At 39.4% G+C, this 17,458-nt stretch overlaps 1 protein-coding gene across 2 annotated transcripts in view; it reads right to left on the reverse strand.

Moving 5' to 3' along the window:
• The window catches only part of ROCK1 (Rho associated coiled-coil containing protein kinase 1), a 228,886-nt gene that overhangs the window by 62,929 nt on the left and 148,499 nt on the right, over window positions 1–17,458 (reverse strand). For both annotated transcript variants that reach the window (XM_073631444.1, XM_073631445.1), the window contains exons 14-18: window positions 16,205–16,340; window positions 12,511–12,602; window positions 11,865–12,111; window positions 7,464–7,570; window positions 363–510 (exon numbers count right to left, since the gene is read on the reverse strand). In XM_073631444.1, coding sequence (XP_073487545.1) covers window positions 363–510; window positions 7,464–7,570; window positions 11,865–12,111; window positions 12,511–12,602; window positions 16,205–16,340 — 730 coding nt within the window. The remainder of the gene's footprint in view (window positions 1–362; window positions 511–7,463; window positions 7,571–11,864; window positions 12,112–12,510; window positions 12,603–16,204; window positions 16,341–17,458) is intronic.

The following is a 17,458-nucleotide window of genomic DNA, read 5'->3' on the forward strand; positions in this document are numbered from 1 at the left end:
ACATGTGACCTGAAAAGCTCAGCAAGGAACTGTTCTCTCCAAGCAATATAGAGACCAAACTGAGCATGTGTAGCTTTACTACCCTCACTGTGTCTTATCTGGCCTTGCCAAGAGAGACCCTGCAGGAGGGGGAGGATCTGTCCATACAGGATCAAATATCCTTTTTACACAATACAGAGGATTAACCCCCAAGTTCCACAGTGAGTATAACAAGCATGCTATCCTGCATATACAGATTTTACTGTTGTGGGTTTAGTAACACTAGGATTCGCTGTAGACTACAAAATTGTAGAACAATTAATGTATAGAAAACACAGTCATGGGCGAATTATTGTGGTCAACTAGCAGCCATAAAGACTCACCACACATAGCAACGGACTTCTCTTCAAATGACTGGTGCCTGTCACTCAGTCGAGCTTTTGTCACCTTATGTTCATTCACCTCCTGATCCAACTGTTGCTGCAAAGTTTTCAGTTGGTAATTCAATTCAATTTCTAAATTATTTTTTTCCTGTAGAAAAAGCAGACATATACAAGGTTACTTCTCACTTAGAAATTACCGAAATCCTGACCTTGAAGCAAAGAACTGGTCAGTTGAACAGTCTTCCTTGCTGCCATTTACAGCATGTACTGATAATGCAATGGGGAATAATATATTGCCTGCTGACATTGCATTCAAGATGGTGGTGCTAAGCAGAAGACTCAGTGCTTTTGGACGTCTACACAAGGAAGACTTTTATGCTGCGTACACACAAGCAGACTTGGTCCGGCGGACCAGACTCCGTCAGACAATTTCGATCGTGTGTGGGCTCCAGCGGACCTTTTTTTTCCCCCAAAAGTCTGACGGACCTAGAAATAAAACATGTTTCAAATCTTCAAGTCCAGTCAAAAAATCCGCTCGTCTGTATGCTAGTCCGACGGACTAAAACCGACACTAGGGCAGCTATTGGCTACTGGCTATCAACTTGCTTATTTTAGTCCAGTCTTATGTCATCACGTACGAATCCGTCGGACTTTGGTGTGATCATGTGTAGGCAAGTCCGTTCATTAGGAAAGTCCGTTGGAAGTCCACCGATAGTCCGTCGAACCAGTCCGGTCGAAAAGTCCACTTGTGTGTACGCAGGATTACAGGTAAACAACATGCCTAAAATATGTTAAATACAATTATAATTTTATATTACCATGATCTTTATAGTCAATCGTTTTATTGGTAATCTCTGATCTGTGTACCCCTTTATCTTTAGAAATCCTTTTATTATGTTTACATCAACAAAACTAACACAACTACAAAAAAAACACAATACAAGTTGAGCAGAATATTAATGCATCACTGAAACCCTCACGTGATGACATTTTCAATCTCCTAATATATAAATCAGCGGTCAGGATAAAAGGATAAAGATAATGACTAAGGGTCATAATGAGTCCTTTCGGTCACAGCAATGACCACCAACTCATATAGAGCAAACCCCCCGCCCCCCAAAAAAGGCAACTATAGCAGCTCGTATCAGCAACCATTCATGTAGTCTGTATAACAGTAGAAGTAACAGTATCAAAAGTTGGTGTGGGTATCCGAGGTTATAGGGCTCGGCCAGCCACTTAGCCCAGATTTTATCATACTTGCAGGGACAACCCCTGTTCACGTAGGTATTTCTATGTAATGGTAAGCTGTTATTGACCAGTTGTTTCCAATATAAAAGTGTGGACAGGGAAGGTTTTTTCCAATACAGGGCAACAGCTTTTCTGGCATAAAACAATGTAATATTGGCAAATGTATGCTCCGCCTCTGTAGGAAGAATATCCTCAACCAAACCCAACTGGAATACAGACATAGAAACCGGCAAAGGGGAAGATATAATGGAATTTAACAAAGCCACCACCTCCAGCCAAAAACCTACTATATGTGGAGAGGTCCAGAAGATGTGTGAGAAGTCCCCCGGAGCCACACCACATGGCCAACAATCGCAAGAGCACGTAGGATTCATCTTATGAAGTCGGTATGGCATAAAGTAGTATCAATTTAACCATCTCAATGAGACCAAGGATCAAAAGAGAAAGTCCCACACATCATCCCAGTCGCCATTGTTTAAATCGGGAATATCCCGCAACCATCTAGGCCTAAGGCCCTCTAACACCGGGAGAGAAACTGTGATAAAATGAGAATACAATATGGAAGTAGGTTTCTCCGAACAATCAGACCGAAGTACCATTTCCAAAATAGATTGTTTAATCATTAGATTAGCTTGTGAGAACTGGACATGAAGGCATGGGAAAGCTGGTAATATCTAAACAAATGGGAGCTGGGTAAATTAAAGGTTGAGGTAAGTAAAGAAAAAGAGGATAACTTCCGATTAGTGACAATCTGAGTTGCCCCAACTTAACATTCTATTTAGATAGACCCCTTTATCTTACCTGTTTGCAATGGAGGCGAGACGTTCACAAATTCACCCCTGCAGCCTGCATGGTGTCTCTCACTTACAGAAAGCATAACATATCAAATACTAATGCTAAAAATATTTGAAGAGCTACTGCTCAAATCAGCCATAACATGCTACGTATTTAGGGACATAAATAGACATACCTCACAAAGCAAGCAGTTTCAACTACCAGTGTTATGAGCTCTCTGGAATCTTATTTGGGTGGATTACATAGAACTCATATTCAGGCAGTTTGAGAGGACTTTAAGCAAAGCGGGTGTGCTTCTAGGACAACATGACAGACTGCATTTGTTGTATGTTGCTCAAAACAGTTTAACCACTTTGAGACCAGGCTTTTTTTCTGACACTTGCTTACATGTCAAAATCAGTATTTTTGCTAGAAAATTACTTTAAACCCACATATATCTCTCTCTCCCTGAATATATATCTATAGATATAGATATATATATGCACACACATCTATCCTAGTCATACACACACACATACAGTTGTGCTCATAAGTTTACATACCCTGGCAGAATTTATGATTTCTTGCCCATTTTTCAGAGAATATGAACGATAACACAAAAACTTTTCTTTCACTCATGGTTAGTGTTTGGCTGAAGCCATTATCAACTGTGTTTTTCTTTTTAAATCATAATTACAACAGAAATGACCCTGATAAAAAGTTTACATACCCCAGTTCTTAAAACCGTGTATTGCCCCATTTAACATCTATGACAGCTTGAAGTCTTTTGTGGTATTTGTGGATGAGGCTCTTTATCTTCTCAGATGGTAAAGCTGCCGATTCCTCTTGGTAAAAAGCCTCCAGTTCCTGTAAATTCTTGGGCTGTCTTGCACGAACTGCACGTTTGAGATCTCCCCAGAGTGGCTCAATGATACTGAGGTCAGGAGACTGAGATGGCCACTCCAGAACCTTTACTTTATTCTGCTGTAGCCAATGATGGGTCGACTTGGCCTTGTGTTTTGGATCATTGTCATGTTGGAATGTCCAAGTACGTCCCATGTGCAGCTTCTTAGCTGATGAATGCAAATGTTCCACCAGTATTTTTTTGATAACATACTGCATTGATCTTGCCAACAATTTTGACCAAATTTCCTGTGCCTTTGTAGCTCACACATCCCCAAAACATCAGCGATTCACTTCTGTACTTTTCATCATAGGCCTTGTTGACTTCTCTCCAAATGTAGCGTTTATGGTTGTGGCCAAAAAGCTCAATTTTGGTCTCATCACTCCAAATGACTTTGTGCCAGAAGGTTTGAGGCTTGTCTCGGGGCTGTTTGGCGTATAAAGGGAATACTTTGTGGCATTTGCGTAGTAATGTCTTTCTTCTGGCGACTCGACCATGTAGCCCATCTTTCTTCAAGTGCCTCCTTATTGTGCATCTTGAAACAGCCACACCACGTTTCAGAGAGTCCTGTATTTCACCTGAAGTTATCTGTGGGATTTTCTTTGTATCCTGAACAAATTTTCCTGACAGTTGTGCCTTAAATTTTAGTTGGTCTACCTGACCGTGGTTTGGTTTTAACAGAACCCTTCATTTTCCACTTCTTGATTAGAGTTTGAACACTGTTGATAGGCAATCTCAATTCCTAGGATATCTTTTTATATCCCTTTCCTGTTTTATACATTTCAATTACCTTTTCTGGCAGATCCATTGACAATTCTTAGACTTTCCCCAGGAGTCAGAATCCAGAAATGTCAGTGCAGCACTGGATTAAAGATTCAAGGGTCTGTCAAGAGTCCAGAAACGCATTGACCTTTTATACACACACACACACACACTAATTACAAACAACCAGATCACAGGTGAGAATGGTTACCTTTAGGCCTCATGCACACTGGACGTTTTTACAGCAGCTGTTTTTGGCTTCAGATGTTTTTTTCTAAAGTCAACAAATTCCCCATCATGTTATCCTATGTGTCCATGCACACATAGGCTTTTATCTGCAGTTTTTGGCTGGGGCGCTTTTTTAAAAAAAAAACAAAACTAGTGGGTTCTGAGAGGAGTTTTTCAGGTGCTTAACACCTAAAAACGCTAACGCAGATAAACTTTCAAAATGCAGCTCACCATTGTTTGACATTTTTGATCCATTGAAAAAGAGATTTTATATATATATATATATATAAATATAAATGCCAACGCAGAAAAACGCAAAAAAAATTTAAACGTGGATAAGCGCTAATAAACACGAATAAAAGCTAATAAACGTTATTACAAAAACGTTAAAAAAATTGAAAAAACTCACTGCAAAGCAACTGGTGTTTTTATATCGTTATTTTAACGTCCAGTGTGCATAAGGCCTTAATAGCCATTCAAACCCCTTTGTGTTAACTTGTGTGCATGTTATCAGGCCAAAATCACCAGGGTATGTAAACTTCTGATAAGGGTCATTTGGGTAGTTTCTGTTGCCATTATGATTTAAAAACAGTAGACTGATAATAAATGGCTTCAGCCAAACACTAACCATGAGTGAAAAAAAATGTTTTTGTGTTATCATTCATATCCTCTGAAAAATGGCCAAGAAATCAAATTCTGCCAGGGTATGTAAACTTATGAGTACCAACTGTGTGATAGATTTTTTTTTATATATATATATATATATATATATATATATATATATATATATATATATATATATATATATATATATATATATATATATATATATTTTTTTTTTTTTTTTTACAGCAGAGGCCCTAGGGAATAGAATGGTGGGTGTTGCAATTTTTTCTGGTTGCTCTTAGCTCATTGGTTGATGTTTTCATATTTTGTTATTTACAGATACCCCACTGCATCTGCCCCTGAAGAAGTGTTAATCACAGAAACGCGTCGGGCAATACGGATGCAGCTACTCTTGTTTTAATAGGATCTCATCCAGATCAATGTTTTTAGGAACCTATATATTTATACGTACCCTTTACATCATGCTGGCATGTACCTCCCAGTTCTGTATATATACTCCCTCTATGAAATCTGTTAATCTTGATTTGTTGCTCAGATGTCATGTTATTTTCTGTTTAAGCACATATTCATGCAGGTTTTGTTAGCGTGTATGCGCATACAACCCTCTATGTCCATACTGTGTGATGTATTTTTGGATGCCTATGCAATAAATTGACCTTTTTGATTTCAACTCCATCCTGTCAACTGCCTCATTTAAAGTCCCAATGTCTTCCCTGTTTATTTTCTGAACCCGGGATGGAGGTACTATCCTGTCCTCATTCAAAGTCCCACATTCCCTTTTTTCGCAATTTTTTATGTTACACGGTATTTGCGCAGCACTTTCTTAAATGCAATTTTTTTGGGGGAAAAAACACACTTTAATAAATTTAAAGCACATAAGCACAATACCGAATTGTTTGGTAAAATATAAAAGATGTTGCGCCTAATAAAGAGATACCAAACATGTCACTCTTTAAAATTGCACATGCCTGTGGAACAGCCACAAGCTACGTACATTATAGTATCCATAGGCAATGTTTTATGAGCCTTAACAGATTACCACTTTAGATTTACACATGAAGTCTAGTGCTAGAACGATTGCTCTCGATCTGCCATTCGCAGTGATAACTCCTGCGTATCGTGCGATTGCGGCTTATGCGTGCATCCGCCTTTGCTAGCCTTTCACTTTTTTCTATTTTTATACTGTACCTGTAAAACCAGTTATGGTTTGTTTTGTGGAAGGCAGCAGGGGGACCCCTCCCTTTCTTTGCAAAAAGCTATCCAGTGACTATTTACCCGCTAGGATTGCTTTTAGAAAAAATGCTTCACCAGCTCTAAAAAAAACTACAGGATGAGGCTAGCAGCTGCAGGCATCTTCAGGTTATAACATCTAAAAGTCCCGCGATGTACCAGTACATTGCTACATGGGAACTGGTTAACCACTTAAGCTCCGGGCCAAAGACCAGAGCACTTTTTGCGATTCGGCACTGCGTTGCTTTAACTGACAATTGTGCAGTCGTGCGATGTGGCTCCCAAACAAAACTGACATCCTTTTTTCCCCACAAATAGAGCTTTCTTTTGGTGGTACTTGATCACCTCTGCGGTTTTTATTTTTTGCGCTATAAACAAAAAAGGCGACAATTTTGAAAAAAAAAAACGCATTATTTTTTGCTATAATAAATATCCCCAAAAAATATATAAAAAAACATTTTTTTTCCCTCAGTTTAGGCCGATATGTATTCTTCTACGTATTTTTGGTTACAAAAAAAAAAAAAAACGCACTAAGCGTTTATTGATTGGTTTGCGCAAAAGTTATAGCGTCTACAAAATAGGGGATAGTTTTATGGCATTTTTATTAATTTTTTTTTTTTTTTTACTAGTAATGGCGGCGATCAGCGATTTTTAATCGTGGCTGCGACATTATAGCGGACAGATCGGACACTTTTGGCGCTATTTTGGGACCATTCACATCTATACAGCGATCAGTGCGATTAAAAATGCATTGATTACTGTGTAAATGTGACTGGCAGTGAAGGGGTTAACCAGGAGGGTGCGCTGCAGGGGTTAAGTGCGTCCTAGGGAGTGATTCTAACTGTAGGGGGGATGGGCTACACGTGACATGACACTGATCACGATCACAGGGAGTGGTGATCAGTGTCAGTGTCATTAGGCAGGACGGGGAAATGCTTGTTTACATCAGCATTTCCCCATTCTTCCTCTCCGTGAGAAGATCGCAGGTATCCCCGCGGACATAGAGTCCGTGGAACCCGTGATCACACTCACGGAGATTGCGGTGGCAAATTTAAAGGGAGGTACCTGTATGCCCATTTGCCTGTCCGTTACATTCTGCCGATGTAATTATCAACACACACACACACCTCACAGGAACAGAGGTGAGGCTGTCAATCTGCTGGAGGTGTCCCCCCTGTCACTTTTTTTCTCTTGGTGTCACGAAAACTTGTCAGAAGTGACTCATGCTGATAGCGTAACAAAGCAGCAGACAGTAATTACACTTCGTGCTATGGATAGAGACAAGTACACACAATAGAGGGATATGCACATCTTTTTAAACAGCTTACTTTTTCAGAACGGTTTAAGAGATCTAATGCCTCTTTCCTGTCCAATTCTGCCCTTTCAAGATTGTGTTTGAGATGTTTCAGTTCTTCTTGTAGCGATGTCATCCGAGCTGTTTCACAAGATGAAAATTGTTAAGTTACATAAAAGCGTCTTTTCAAACAACATTAAAAGCATACTTGTAAAAATTACTGTAATATTCCCTCATTATGGTCAGTATAGTAAACATTACTATATTATGATCACATGCCATTTAAAAAACCTGCCAGCACTGAAAATTAACATGAAAGAGCAAAGTTGTCAATCATTTAAACAATTTTCAGTTGCTTGTTTATGAGTTAAATGCTTTGACGTCTACCAACATGGAATTACAAAACTGTTTGTATATTTTGGTTCTCATGGCAACATATCAGAAAATCTGCACCAGTACACAATTTTACAAATTTCTCAGAGCTTACTAATGCTTCAGTTATTAGCCCACATACACTAATTAAACACCCCAGAATACCCTGTTTACTATGAAAAATAAGGCTTCACTTTTTTTTTCCCTTAACCACTTCAATACCAGACACTTTCGCCTTTTTCTGCCCAGGCCAATTTTCAGGTTTCAGTGCTGTTGCACTTTGAATAGCTGTTTCATGGTCATGCTACACTGTACCCAAACAAATTTTATCTCATTTTATTCTCACAAATAGAGCTTTCGTTTAGTGGTATCTGATCACTACTGGGGTTTTTATTTTTTGCTTAACAAATAAAAAAAAAAAAAAACGAAAATTTTGAAGAAAAATAAAAAAAAAGTTTTCCTTTGTTTCTGTTATAAAATTTTGTAAATAAGTAAGTTTTCTCCTTCACTGATGGGCACTGATGAGGCACTAATATGCAGCACTGATGGGCATTGATAAAAAAAACGCAGAGGTGATCAAATACCACCAAAAGAAAGCTCTATTTGTGGGGAAAAAAAGGGCATCAATTTTATTTGGGTACAGTGTCGCACACCTGCACAATTGTCGGTTAAAGTAACACAGGGCCGTATTGCCAAAAAATGGCCTGTCATTAAGGGGGTAAATCCTCCAAGGGCTGAAGTGGTTAAACCCTGTTAATCACATTTTTTAGCCTGAAATGAAGACAGTTTTTGTTTTATTCAATTTAACACCATCACAAAAAAAATAAAAACAAATCACTGAGCTGGAAAAAGGATTACCCCCTTGTGTCAGTATTTTGTTGAACCACCTTTTGCTTTAATTACAGCTTTTAGTATGTTGGGATAGGTCTCTACTAACTTTGTACATCTGTACTTTGCAATACTTGCCTACTCTTCTTTGCAGAACTGCTCAAGTTCAAATAAATTTGATAGTTACCGTTTGTGGACTGCAGTTTACAACTCATTCCACAGGTTTTCAATGGGGTTCAAGTCTGGGCTCTGACTAGGCAAGGACATTTACCCTTTTTTCCTTCAACCACTGTGGGGTAATTTTTGCTGTGTGCTTTGGGTTATTGCCATGCTGGAAGGTAAACCTTCCCATTGACATTTTTCTGGCAGAGGGCAGCAGATTTTCCTCAAGAATTTGATGGTATTTTGCTCCATCAATTTATCCTTCTACCCTGACAAGTGCTCCTGTCCCTCCTAAAAAACACCCCCATAACAGGATATTACCACCTGCATGCTATACTGTAAGAATTGTGTTATTTGGGTGGCGAGCTGTATTGGATTTCTGTCAGACATATCGTTTGGTGTTGAGGCCAAATCATTAAATTTTAGTCTCATCTGTATACAACAACTTTTCCATGTGGCCTCAGAATCTTCAAGGTGCGTTTTGCAATGCTTAGTCGCGACCTCATGTGACATTTAAGTGGTGGCTTTTTTCTTGCAACTCTCTCATAGAAGGAGAATTTGTGATATTGTTGTCACATGCACACAATGACTGCTCTTTGTCATAAATTTCTGCAACTGCTTTAGGGTTGCTGTAGGCCTCTTGGTAGCACCTGTGACCTGTTTCCTCCTGTCATTTTCATCCAGTTTGGAGCGGCGTCCTGATCCGGGGAGGGTCTGTGTTGTACCAAATAACATCCACCAATGATCGACTTCACTGTGCTTCTAGGCATTGATAAAGCCTTTGACTTTTTTTTTTATCCATCTACTGACTCTTTTCATGCTGAGCTAAACAAAACGATCACAGCTGATCACAGGAAAAGTCAAATGGCTTTGTGTGCCATTGAGAAGGTGATTAGCTACACCCGATTGAGTTTACAAGTCATTTTATGAGGGGGTGATCCTTTTTCCAACTCAGTGACATTGTTTTTATTGTTTTGGAAATGTACATTTTATTCCAACATGTTGGTGTTATAGGTTTCACTTGAATGTTAGACGTTGCACTGAGTAAATACAGATGGATAAAACAAAAACTGTGTCTTCATTTCAGGCTGAAAAGCAACAGAATGCGATTTGGGGGGGGGTGGTTATTTTCTATACACAATTTATACAGACAGACGTAAGCAGCGATGACACGGGTGGACATACTTGTTGTGTGAACTCTCTAGAACGTGTGGCGGCGCACTCTGTGACCACCAGACACAGCAAATCACGATTGTTGTACTGGGCCGCAATTAGTGGCCCTGGTACTATGATCGATGTGTTCAATCACAGCGATCAGTGTTACAGTAATAGACAAGACTGTCATTCATGATGCCTTGTTTAGTACTGTGTGATCTCGGCAATTGGTCACAGGGATTACACAGTACCAGGGCCAATCACAGTGGCTCTGTACCTTGTGTTAGCTGTGACCACTCACAAGATCACTGTAATAAACAAAGGTTTCATGAATAAAACCTTTGAACAGCCTTACAGATTGCTTGTACAGTGATCACCACTGTAATAAGCAGTAAGTGGGTAAAAAAACCCTGATCACTCAGAGTAGTAGTGTCACTATGGTGACATTAAACTGCTCTGGTGATAGCATGTCAAATGAAAAAAAACAAAAACACACCTCCCTGCCCCTGATCACTGCCACACCTGTCCCAATGTCACTGATCACTGCCACACCAGTCCCAGAGTCCATGATCACCACCTCCACCACAATTACCTTGTCTTTGATCAAAGCCACAGCAGTCTGTCACCATAAGGACTTGGGCAAAACGCTATTAAGAGCTGTCTGTGTTCGGACCATTCTTCAGAGAGCATTTAACAGGCAGTGAGGAGCATTGTATCACCTCCTCACCACCTGCTTTAGGCCCTTGGACCCTTGAATAGGTCACGATTTGTGGGCGTAGATGGAGTATAATTTCTGTCACAACTACAAAGCATCGTAGGCATGGCATGTGTACACCCTCGTCCTACTCCTTCCACAGTGAGGGGGGTAGAGATTGAGGGGCTGTCAATCCTTCTACGTTAACCAATTTCCACAGTGGAACTGTGCTCTTCAGCTCCAATAATGAGGAAGCTTCTGGTGCTCAGCCTGCACACCCTACTCACAAAGTGAGCTTTCATAGACAGGATTACATCTGGGGCTCTGCCATGGCTTTGTACCCAGAGAGGGCTTGCAGCTAACCAACACAGTACACTCCAATCTGGAAAAAGCAAACAATGCAGAGCCCGATACCCAAAAAGTCACGTTCCAGGGTAGCCCAATGTATCCAGTTCAGCGGGGTACAACACTCAAGGGTTAATGAAAGGCCAATCCTGATAGCAGTGTACAGAGCAGCTCAGAAGTAGCAGGAATCTTAAAAGTGTAAAATTAGATGCAAGAACTTTATTAGAAAACATTATATCCATTCAGCTCAGATGGATGATGTAAAGTCTCTTCTGTTTCCATGGCCAGCAGAAAGGCATAGAACATCAGAAACTGAATAAATAGGGACCCGTGACAATGTTCAAACTTTTAGCTGGAGGCAGCCCTTTGCTTCTTAAAAAAAAAGTTTTAAGCAGAAAGTGCTGCCTCAAGCTTAACGTTTTTAACCCTGTTTGAGGGATATAATGTAGACTATGATAGCTTTAATCCATGTAATGAATTCTACGAATGTGTTTTTTGGTGGGTTGAGATTATCGGTGTGATGTCCAGAAGGCTCCACGCATACTACAGTGCATGATGGAAGACTATCTGTGAGCAGGCCCCTGTTCATTCAGCCTCTGGTGTTCTAATGCTTGCAACTGGCTACAGAACACTGACTTTACACCACTTACTTCCAGAGTATTAATGCAAATTTCACTGAGCTGGCCCAAGCTTTCCAATCCTCCTGTAGGCAGCAGCACAACCCAACAGTATTAGAATTCCTGTGTCCCTCAAGGACGAGAAAGAAAGGTCTTTGAGGCAACAAAACTTAAATAAGTCCAAGACCAGAGTAATGATTTGGCAAATTAGATTTTTACACCACTATATGATCTAAATAATCTTGTTATTTATTTTTTTTACCTTGCAAGTCTCCAATCATTTCTGACCCCTGGTTTCTGTCTCTCCGCTCAGAGTCTAAGGCTGCCTGTAACTGAAAGAAATCTTTTTCCACTTGTAGCTTGGCACTTTCTAATAGTCGACATCTATCCTGCAGTTCCCGGTTTAGTGCTTCTAGTTGTGCAATAGTCTTGGTCATCTCATTTTGACCTTTTCTCAGCCTAGCTGCTGTGTCCGACTCCGCTCTTAGGAAGTCATTGGCTTCATCCAACTGAAAAATGAAAAATAAATATCAAAGCGATGCAAGAACAAAATATTACACTATAAGGTCTTACACATAACGTATTCAGAATACTGAAGAAATATAAGTGAAATACAGAAATATGCGAGTACAGATTTTTAGGCATCAAAGTAACATTAAAGCTTCATTTTATTATTAAAACAACAAATGTTATACAGTATGATATCATTTGCTTAGGCCTGGAACCCAGGGAAGTAACTGAATGTAAAAAAAAGAAAAAAAAAAAAAAAAACACAGCCAAAGATGATTGAGAGTGTGAATTTCTGCTTTAACAAACTGATAAGCACTTTACTAAACAAATCTGCTAAATGATCTGCTCAAGGAAAAAAAAAAATGGGACAAAGCACAGGGAAAAAAATGAACACATACCTGCTTTTGCAATTGTATTATTTTTTCATTTGTTATTTGAGAGTTCTGACTAACTTTCTTGAGATCCTCCAATTGGTCTTTTAAAGTAGACACTGTATGAAAAAATATAGTTAAAATTATCAGGCTATTGTCAGACTACATTACACTCCATCTTCCAGTAAGAACCACAAGAAGAATCCTAAAATGTACATTTAAATGCAGCAAGTTAGAAATATGGTGCCTACGGTTATGCCTTAAGTACCAACAAGCCTGCATAAAACTTTCCACGGCTATATCTTCAATCTACAATTCATTTGTGCATTAGAAGCTATTCGGACTGCCTCTTTCAAGGAACTGGTTAGTTCTGGGTTATAATAGAAACTCTGCATTACAAAAATTACATTACAAAAATGAGTGTAGGGGCTTTCTACATTTTTTCTTTAGTATGGTAAGGGATTGATAAGGTGCTATGAAAACAAATCCTTTTCTGTAGTCAGGTAAATATGAATATTGCACTTTATATTGACTTCCAATTAGCAGGCTCATAGCTCTAATCTCCTGTTAACTTGCCAGTGAATGATCGCCTATGGATTGCGCAATGCTGCCATTCAGTCGCAGAGCAGAAAAGATAGAGAAGGTGTGCCTCTGCTTCAGGTGGGTCTGCCGCTTCAAACCTTTACACCTCTGATATGTTCTGGTGTCAGGTCAGCTTCTCTAGCTATGCATAATAGAAAGTGGATGGCATCCGGACAGTAGAACTCTGACTCGTGAGTCAGCAAAAATGCATCAACTTTTTCTCTGCCTCCACTGTGTTCTTTTGCTGTATTTTTAAGTTTTCAATAAGGATGAAGGAGTTTTTTTTTTTTTCGGGGTGCAGATGTCTGGATTCCTTCCACTTTCTATTGTGCAGAAAAGGTTAGAAATTAATCTTCTCTTTTCTTTGGGAGTAGGATATTAATCGCTTAAAAATGTCTCAATTAGGAGAATTGCAAGTCATTTTTCCCCATTAAAGTAAAAACAATTATGGCTATTCCTCTTTGAGAAATTAGGTGGTTTATTGGTAGATAAAAATGGACTTGGAGGTGCATGGTTTCTCTGGGATTTTTTGTTATAGTTAGAACTCATTCTACTATTTTGGATGATAGTTTTCACTGTGGTTTAGGTTTCTCAACTTTTCTTATCCACCCTGGTCTCTGTGTATGCCATAGGTATGTGCTAAGAGAGTGACTGGCAGAATTACAGAATGCTCCCACCCTATTTCCAATTAGTATGGGTGATATTATTAAAGTCTTAGACCCCATTCACATCTGGCGATTTAGGATCCCAGGCAGATTCCAAATCACACTGCAATAGTGACAAAACGCATCACGCGTGTTTTGGCGACATTCATTTCAAATGGCACCTTATAAGCAGTGCGGCAAACAGCATCACACAAAGCTTGTCGCCAAAAAAGAAGCAGACGCGATAGTGAAAACTCATCCATCTTTATTGAAAATGTAAAAACCCCATAATACCGCAAAAAACACACTGGGGGGGGCAGAGAAAAAGTCAACACATTTCACACTAGATTAGCGCTGACTCGTTAGTCTGCACTAATCTAACGGGAAACATGTAAACTGTTTCTTTGCCCGCAATGTGTTGCGAAACACATAAATGGTTTCTTTGCCCGCAGTGTGTTTTTCTGCTTTATTACGGGGTTTTTACCTTTTCAATAAAGATGGATGAGATTTTTTGTACTGCAGGTTGCCGCACAAAAATCATAGGACAAACAGAACTGTGTTTGAGGTGTAACCACATTGCGCCCATGTTATAGCCAAAAGATGGCTACAGCGTCAGGTTAAAATGTCATGAGGGCAAACATGGACTTCCTCCTGTTCTCGGGGTGCACGCGTAGGGAGTGCTCTGTGACCGCCGAGTCTTTGGGACTTGGCTGATCGCAGAGCAGGGTAAAGGGCAAATCACAGCAGGCGCTTTACCACGTAATCACCTGTCAGCCAATGACAGCTGATGATGGAAGTAATCAGAAGCTGGTTTCCGGCTTTCTATCTTCATGCTAACAGAAGAAAGCCATAAACCGTCTTCTGTTAGAGGAACATCGGTCCCCTTAGTGATCACCAGTGCCACCAAATCAGTGCCCATGAGTGAAGGAGAAAAATTACCTGTTTGCAAAATTTAATAACAAAATATGAAAAACGTTTTGTTTTTTCTAAATTTTCGGTCTTTTTTTGCAAGATAAAGAAAAAAACAATGGTGATTGAATAGCAACAAAAGAAAGCTCTCTGTGTAAAAAAAAAATGATTATTTCATTTGGGTACAGTGTTGAATGACCGCGCAATTGTCATTCAAAGTGCGACAGCGCTGAAAATTGGCCTGGGCAGGAAGGGGGTATAAGTATCCAGTAAGCAAGTGGTTAAAAACGAATGGCACTTTAAAAAATGCACGGCGTGCTTTGCCACTATTGCAGTGCAATTTGGAAATGTGGGCAGAATCTAGGCGATTCTGCCCATGATCCCAAATCGCCTCACGTTAACAGGGCCTGAATCCTATTAGGTCTCTAACTTAAAGAGGAACTGCAGTCTGCTCACATAATTTGTAACAAAAACATCTTTGCCATTCTGAAGCTTCCCTCCAACCACTTTGCATATTATTTTATATATACTGTGATTCTGTACTTGCCAAATATGCTGCAAAAATCTCCCTTCACTGAGTCTGGCTGCAACCATTTTCACTGTGGGCAGCTGAAGCTGCTGCCTGTTCACTTCCTGGATTTACACAAACACACAGGAGGCACACCTCCAGCTCTGCAGCTCTCAGTGGCCCACTTATGACTCATTCCCCCTCCCTTCCAAGGAAACTCGAAGAGTGAGACAGCTGTGCATGATGTCATAAGCCTAGGCTTTTTACCAGACAAGAAACAGGAACTGGGCTGTATAGGGTATTTACTGGCAGAAAAAAAATGTTTTACTATCCAAAGTTTAAACAAGAAGAGCAGATTTAATAGACAGACAATTGAAAAAATGACAAGTTCCACTTTAAGCGGTCAACAATTTAAAGGTTCATAAACAAATATGAAACATTTATAGGTGAAACAGAAAACATTCTCTGCATTACATGCATTTACAAGTAGGTGATCAAAGTGGGTTGGCAGTTTTGACTGGCGGCTACAAACCAAGAATGTAATCCATCAACAGAACACATGTACAGTATTTCCACAAGCAAAGTTTATGCGTTCTTCATTTTATTTCCTTTCCTGACAGCTATAGGTTAATCATGCAAAATAAATCACAATACTGACAGACAGAGATTGTGTAATATTATCCAATTATACATGCAAGAACCATAAAAAGTAACATGAACTAAAATCAAACATCATTCAAGCCAACACGACTGTTTGAACCATGACGTTCTAACTAGTAATCAAGGCCACATGGTAACAAAGACAGCACATCACTTACATCAGGGGTAGGCAACCTCGGCCCTCCAGCTGTTTTGAAACTACAAGTCCCATGAGACATTGCAAGACCCTATCAATCACAGGCATGACCACTAGAGGCAGAGGTGTGATGGGATTTGTAGTTTCATCACTGCTGGAGGGCTGAGGTTGCCTACCCCTGAGTTACAGTAACAGAACTTGAATTACTAAAATGTTCAAGGTCTCCAGTAATTGGATCACTGCATGACACATTCCTGCAATGAGATCTAATTGGTAACTTGCCTTCATTTTCCACATTCCTCCTCTTCTCACTCTCCTGTTCTGCCTTTCTTTGGTATTCATTCAATCGATGTTGAAGCATCATTTTTTCCTTTTCAGTCTGAGACACGACTGATTCCAAGTTTTTTCTTTGATTGCCCTAAGGGTACAAATCATGAATGATTAGATCTTACACAAACTATTTTTAGCTGGCATTAGCATTTTTTCTAACAATCAGGTACATGGCTATTATAAACAGCTTAATCAGCCAAAACCAGGAAAAGAAAGTAATTATAGAACACAGGAAAGATCCATCCAAGCAAGGTGCCCTCCATTTTGACCCCTTGAACCCAACAGGAATTTATTGGCAGAATAAAGCACCACAAGAACCACAAATTAAGCCAATGAAATGTTTAAATATCACTCTCGCTTGCACAGTTTCTTAACCACTTGCCTACCGGGTCAATTCTGACATTTTTTTATACATGTAAAAATCTGTTTTTTGCTAGAAACTTACTTAGAACCCCCAAACATTATATATTTTTAGCAGTGGCCTTAGAAAATAAAATAGCTGTTGTTACAATTTTTTATGTCACACAATTCTTATGCAGCGATTTTTCAAGCGCAATTTTTCGGGAAAAAAAATCACTTTAATGAATTACAAAAAACATAAAAAAAAACACACACAAAATATAACCCAATTTCTTTGTAAAATATAAAAAAGGTTATGTTGAGTATGTAGATAGCCAACATGTCATGCTTTAAAATTGCGCATGTTCCTGGAATGGCACCAAACCACGGAACTCAAAAATCTCCATAGGAAATTTTTTTTTAACAAGTTACCAGTTTATAGTAACAGGAGGAGGTATAGTGCTAGAATTATTGCTCTGATGTTTGCCGCAATACCTCACATGTGTGGTATGAACACCGTTTACATATGTGGGCGTGACCTACGTGTGCATTCACCACTGCGCACGAGCACAGGGGTGCTTTAATTTTTTTTTTTTTTTACATTGTCCCTTTAAAATGTTTTTTTTTTATCACTTATTGCTTTAGCAATACAGAATGACAGGTCCTCTTTATGGAGAGATCTGGGGTCTTTAGGACCCCAGATCTCTCCTCTACCTTTAAAAGCAAAATACTTTTTTTTTTTAAAGCAAAAGATCAAAAACAAGCCTTGTTTACATGCTGAAGGAACCGGAAGTAAAGTCATGACGTCGTTCCGGTCCTCCAAGGCCATAGAGATGAGCGGAGGCCATCCTACTTTCACTCATATCT

The sequence above is a fragment of the Aquarana catesbeiana genome, linkage group LG05 (assembly GCF_042186555.1).
Source record: "Aquarana catesbeiana isolate 2022-GZ linkage group LG05, ASM4218655v1, whole genome shotgun sequence".
In the NCBI taxonomy this organism is placed as follows: Eukaryota; Metazoa; Chordata; class Amphibia; order Anura; family Ranidae; genus Aquarana; species Aquarana catesbeiana.